General features: G+C 42.7%; 1 protein-coding gene across 1 annotated transcript; it reads left to right on the top strand.

Moving 5' to 3' along the window:
* The first annotated feature begins 4471 nt into the window (after positions 1 to 4471).
* On the top strand, positions 4472 to 5809 carry LOC147606585 (uncharacterized). The gene is made up of 4 exons (XM_086791646.1): positions 4472 to 4677; positions 4922 to 5078; positions 5285 to 5341; positions 5676 to 5809. The coding sequence occupies exons 1-3, from the start codon at positions 4510 to 4512 to the stop codon at positions 5302 to 5304; spliced, it is 345 nt and encodes a 114-aa protein (XP_086647772.1). The 5' UTR covers positions 4472 to 4509; the 3' UTR covers positions 5305 to 5341; positions 5676 to 5809.
* Positions 5810 to 6289: the final 480 nt, after the last annotated feature.

The raw sequence follows: 6289 nt of genomic DNA, 5'->3' as shown, positions 1-6289 counted from the left end.
CCACCCTCTCTCTTCTTCTTTGCGACAATCAGGCTGAATGTGACCTTTGAGACCACAATAATGACAAGTAAGCTCCTTATAAGCGGGATTATTGGCAGGTTTGTGGTGGTCACCTCTGTTGTTGCTCGTGTAAACCTTGGATTGCCATTTTCTTTTGTCCTTAACCTGAAGAAGGGTCTCAGAAGTAACCTAGCTGGTCTTCTTTCTCATGGCCCTATCCTGAAGCATGCTAACAATTGTATGTAGATCAGGTGTAGAAGGAAGAAGTGATACTATATCACAATTTAAGCAAAGAAAGTCTCGGGCAATTTGGTGAGGAGCCATTGACAGTCCTTGTCAGTATGAATGGTTATGAACTCTGCAACAACAGAATCCATGACATTAGTAATATCGGCAATCTTACTTGAGACTAGGGTTTGGGCATGGAAAGAAGAGCTATGGTGGGTGAAATGTGAAGAAAGCCATAGATTAGAGTGTGGAAATGTTGCTAATGACAAGGATGATGGATGATTAGTATAAACCAAGATGATCACGACTTGGATAGGGTAGAATGCACACACTTCTCATTACTTGAGGCTCTTAATATAGCCAAGAGATTACAAAATATGTGGACACAAGTGATGCCACCTCAACTTCAAAATATCCCCAAATATCTCCTCTCCATAAGAGGTTGTTCACACACCCCCCCCTTGATACATACTCCTTGTGCATCTAGGCACCACATTTTCAACACCCCCCCTTGGTGCCATCTAGCACACATCTAGGTGTGAGGTACACATCATAGGCATCTTGACCTAACATATAACTAGGCATCTTGGCCTTACACATGAACTAGGCATCTTGGCCTTTACATCATTCTACCATGGCTACATCATCGGTGCCAGCGGGTAGAAACAATATAACAAGATAAAAGGGGTAGGTAAAAACTCCATAGCTTCAAAAAATTACTTTAATATCCTCCTTTGGAAAGGAGGCATCCATCACATTCGCTTGTTGAGGTTGATTCTTTGACCAATAGTTACTTTCCGTCGTGCGTCTGAGTTTCCCACACACCGTACATTCAATCTTTGGTTTATCTTTGAATTTGCATGTGTTGAATGTGTGGCCTAACTTGCCACAATGATTGCATCTTGGCTTCAATTCCCTTTTACTTGCATAGAATGCCAATTCCTTTGACAAAGCTACTCTATTTTCATACTTGCTCTTCATCTTTTGCTCATGTTCAAGCAATGAGGCTTGTACATCATTTAAGGTTAGAGTAGAGTTGTTAGACAAGATTTCAACTATGTTGGCATACTCATCTTTCCTTTCACAGCTAGCAAGTAAAATAGCCTTAGCTTCATCATCATCAAGCATCTTACCAATGGTGGAAAGCTATTGCTTAATGCTTTTATACTTGTTGATGTGACTTGTTAGATCATGGCTAGTACCTAGGTTGAGTTGATACAATTGCATGAGTAAATGAACTTTGGAGTGTTTTTCCTGTGTACCAAACAACTTGTTTAACTCTTCCCATGCATCCTTGGCCTTCTCAATCCCAGTGACATGATGAATGACCTCATCATCCCCAATGTAAGTGCTATGAGTCCCAAGGCTCTCTCATTCTTCTCATTCCATGCAGTTCCTAGGCTTGCTTGAGTGTCCCTCCCTTGAATTATTCCCCATAAATTTTTCTTCATGAGTGCATACATGATTTTTGACTGCCATGTGTGGAATTCAATACCATTAAACTTGATAATTTCATCGTGTGCCATGATGAGTAGGGGGTCTTACCAAAGTCCCCGTCTATGCAGTGGTACTTGGCAGTGTCTACCCTTTACAATGATTGACTCAAGAAGACTTATGACCACTTTGCCTTAGCATGGAGGATGCTTACATACATGCCACATTCATTAATAATTTTCAGAATGTCTCAACTCATGTACATCAATGATGGAATGCATACACACATCAATGAAGGGATTTACTAGTGAGATCTAGGCATTTCAAGGCAACTTGGACATGATTTCTCATGAGTTCATGGGTGCAAGAGGGTATTTAAGCAAGCCTTCCACTAAACAACTTAGAATAGCTCAAAAGATCACTTGTACTTGTGCCTAGATTAAACCTGAAGTATTGTGATTAAGATTTTAATTAAGTTTCTTCACAATACCTCAAGCTTTTGGCTATGGTAGCTAGGGTACCCTCTGATCTTTCAGCCAGTGTGGACAGTTCCTTACCTTGTTTGAGAATCCCTCTAGTGAGCTTCTAGAGGACCCCTAGGCGCAACCTCCCCTCAGTGGAATGGTTGTGAAAGTCACTATGCTAGCCACGCTGAAGATTTCCCCCAAATCATATAAGCGGTTTGCTAATGCCGTCGACTACACGCGTCCATCATCTAATTGCTCTGAGTTGTGGAGTCGCCCTGAGATCTGCTAGCTCCCTCTAAGAGGGTTTGAAGAGAGATGCCTTGTGGAGGGAGAACTGATAGAAAAACCAGTGGGTAGTCAGGCTGCCATGAGAGCTTGAAAGGGATAAGATGCAGATTAAGGCTAGATTAATGAGGAGATTAGTGTGAGACCTCAAGTGAATGATTTTGGGGAAATGATGAAGGGGATTCAAGGATTATAAGAGCTCTGATACCAACTTGAGACTACGGTTTGGGCATGGAAAGAAGAGCTATGGTGGGTGAAATGTGAAGAAAGCCATAGATTAGAGTGTGAAAATGTTGCTAATGACAAGGATGATGGACGATTAGTGTAAAGCAAGATGATCACAACTTGGATAGGGTAGAATGCACACACTTCTCATTACTTGTTGTTGAGGCTCTTAATATAGCCAAGAGATTACAAAAGATGTGGACACAAGTGATGCCACCTCAACTTCAAAATATCCCCAAATATCTCCTCTCCATAAGAGGCTGTTCACACGCCTTCACACACCCCCCCTCGATACATACTCCTTGTGCATCTAGGCACCACATTTTTAACAATCTTCAGATTGGAGAGCTGATTCTCCAAGGCTATCTTCTGAGTAAAGTTCTCACGGTGATACCTCCTCTGGTTGGTATTTCACAATTCTTCTAGAGTTTCCTCATCATTGTCATCAAATTGACGAGCAATAGAGGGTTTTATGTTGAAGAAGATAAAGGCATGAGCCTTTGCATCTTTTTCAGCCCAGGCATCAATCTTAGCCTGAGGAGAAGTTGCATTGGAAGAGGAATCAGTACCAGAAACAATACCCCATAGCCGATAATACCAAAGGAGAGTCTTCATATGTAGTGCCCAATCAAGATAATTGTTTCCATCTAAGATGGATTCCTTGGGAGGTTAAGGAATGGATGAAGAGATAACAATTGGTGTAGAAGCTATGCAACCCTCCTCTTGAACCGGTAGTAAGAAAAATCTGCAAATAGGAACCTAGGGGCTACCTACTCTCCATAGAAGCTACGGTACGATAACGTACAATATTGTACATTATCTGCTTGCTTTTTTTGGGTTCGTTTTTTGATTGTTGGAAAAAAAAATTGATTGTTCTCTAACCGTTTTTTAAAGCCTGTTTATGGCTTTTGGGGTTCCTTCTCTACGATCCTCCTCCCTTGAAGGCTCAAAAATATCTAAGTTTGTGAGTGTTTTAAAAAAACCATATTTTACCGTATCGTACTTTTCGTACGTGACAGCTATGATCAGAAATCGCAAAAACATATCGATTATGCTTCTGTTGATCCAGCATGTCCATGTACCTGTCGAGCCTGCCGGTCTCACAAATGTGGCCACAATCTGCAAGCTGTACAAATCAAGTAGAAGATGGCATCTGTCCGATTCTCTGGCGAGTGAAGAGCTCGAGAGTGGTGGGGTCACATGCCCTGCACTTGGTGGGGCAAGGCTCACCGCATAGGCTGATCGCATGCGATACCGGGCATATTTTTTTTGTTTCGCACGCCTATGCAAAAGAGAACAATGGAGCGACGCATCGATGAGGAAGGGATGTAACCACCCTAAGCAAATTGTAATTATGCAAACCTAGAAATTCTATTCTTCTCTATATTATCTTAAGGAAGAGTTTCACAAAGCTGCCACGTGGCAAGTACTTGAAGGCTCGGGAAGGGGAGGAGGAGGTTTGGGTAGAATTTGATTTTGGAAGCCTCAAAAGGCATGCGAAGCACGGGTTCCCAACTAGTTCAACAAGTGTCCAAGTATAGACTCACTTGTTTACATAGTATAGATATACAGGTGTCCACCAAGTATAGTATAGATATACTATGATGACAAATCAAATGAGGGGATATGAGGGGGCCAAGGGTATTTTTACCCCTATATGCCATGTGGAGAGAGGAGGGAGGTTCACTTCCCCCCTTTTGATGTAATGCTGCAGACAACCATGCAACACGACCACAACACCACACCGAGACAGGTGCTCATCACACCCACCATCAGACAGGTGGTGCCCCCCATTCTTTAAGAGCAGGCTAAATTTAACCCAGCCACCAAACAGCTCCCAAGCGGTCGTGCAGACGCAGAGGCTGGTACCATGTCAGCACGCCGCAAGCAAGCTCCACAACAAGCGTACACAGCAGCAGAAGGCGACCAAGCTCTAATACCATGGTGGCGATTATGCACAGGCCACCAAAGAAAGAATGGCCACAACCGGCCGGGCCCCCCCACTCCCTTGAAATCTCGTGCGTCCATTGGGCCAAGGGTATTTTACCCCTACCATAGGTGGCTTGATTCTTTTCCAAACTTCTCTTGAATTTGGCTACTTGATATGTTTAGGTTGAACAGCAAACTAGAGAAAGAGTAACAGCCTTGTCGTGCGTAAAGGAGGTCTCCATCACTATGCCAGCACAACCAGCCAAGCCCCTTGTTGCAGACAATGTGCCACTTTGCCTATTGCTGTGTCAAGCTGCAAGGTGAACTGATGGTTTCTTGTGTGAGATGTGCAGGTTAGCATACTTGGGTTATTGCGCAAGTTTCACACCAACTGGTGTATGGGTCCAGACACAAGATTGAACATCTGGTTGGTTGGTGGCAGGGTGGTGTTGTCAAATCAACAAATCCTGCTGCCAACAATTGTTCTCCGTTTACACCCTTTTGAATCATGTAAGCTACTACTTATTCTCTTATTGCATCTTGCCTGTGCTCCAGTGCAGGATATGCCTTGAGGTGGCACATCCGCTTCCCATGTGTGAAACCCTTATGAAAATACCCATGCCCTCTCTTCATTATGGCCAGATTACATCACAGACTTTTGATCTTATACAATCTAGATCTAGCCCATTATGATAACATGCATCTATTGGTGGCAGTGATGCAAACTGGACCTTAAAGAATGCAGACACTGTTGCCGAGTGCTACAGCTCCTGGTATCCTTCTTGTCATGGGTGCAAGCTCCAAGGGTTTCTGTACGTGTGCCTGTTTCTTTACCTAAATACATGCAACAATCAGTAGAGCTACCTAATGTGCAGGTCCTGTGCCTGCACAGAAGGTAATACAAGGGTGGCCCTGAACTAGCATCATTATAGGGCAGCATGGCCACATGATGGTACATGGAACATTTGAAGGTTTTGCTGGTTGCAATCCCTTACTCTCTTGTTACTGATTGCACGTATGTTTCTGAGGGTTCTGCAGACAAGAACTCTTGTATCTACGGCTAGCTGCTTTAGGAGGTACTCACGCCACCTGGATTGCATCTTGCAGAATGCAGAAACAAAAACTATACTCCCAACAGAATATCTTGGTGTAAAGCTTGTTTCTTTTGGATTTGCTGGACAAGGTAGTGCCATCATGCGGGGTCCTATGGTTTCAGGGGTTATCAATCAACTTCTTACTACTACTGATGAATGGTAAGAAGCTATGGTGGTTCAGCCTGTAGTTAGCCTGCTTCTGGGTTCCATGGATGTTTAGAGCCTCTCATGATGCTTATGAGAATCTTTGATGAAAACCTTAGGAATAGAGCTGGTCTTGTTTTCACCTTTCGTTGATGTTCATGATACCCAACTGTGTGCAGATCTATTGATAATTTTTTGGCATGTATTTATTGGGATAAGGGAAATTAGTTTTTATTCAGCAAACAAAACTCATTGTAAACTTCATAGAATATCATGAACTATCTTCTGGATGCCCATTCAATATTTGTTCAGTTCTTTTTTATATGGGAAATTGATGCTTTAAAGCTTTACATAGATATATGTACAATATCTCGGAAAAACATAATTTGAATTGTTGTATTGGCATCAACAAACACCTTCAGGTTGCAACCATGTATCTTCTCAGACTTCTCCATACGCAATCTCATTGGCTTCTTCTATTTA

This window comes from Cibotium barometz, chromosome 57 (genome assembly GCF_041138505.1).
Source record: "Cibotium barometz isolate CiBa-2024 chromosome 57, ASM4113850v1, whole genome shotgun sequence".
Taxonomy (NCBI): domain Eukaryota; kingdom Viridiplantae; phylum Streptophyta; class Polypodiopsida; order Cyatheales; family Cibotiaceae; genus Cibotium; species Cibotium barometz.
This window is presented reverse-complemented; position numbering and strand designations above follow the sequence as displayed.

What these genes read in the sequence shown, in the direction of transcription:
- LOC147606585 (XM_086791646.1), top strand. Translation starts at nt 4,510, where the DNA reads ATGTCAGCACGCCGCAAGCAAGCTCCACAACAAGCGTACACAGCAGCA. An exon ending in GTGCGTCCATTGGGCCAAGG is followed by an intron (nt 4,678 to 4,921) that starts GTATTTTACCCC and finishes TGAGATGTGCAG; the next exon opens with GTTAGCATACTTGGGTTATT. An exon ending in TTTACACCCTTTTGAATCAT is followed by an intron (nt 5,079 to 5,284) that starts GTAAGCTACTAC and finishes TATTGGTGGCAG; the next exon opens with TGATGCAAACTGGACCTTAA.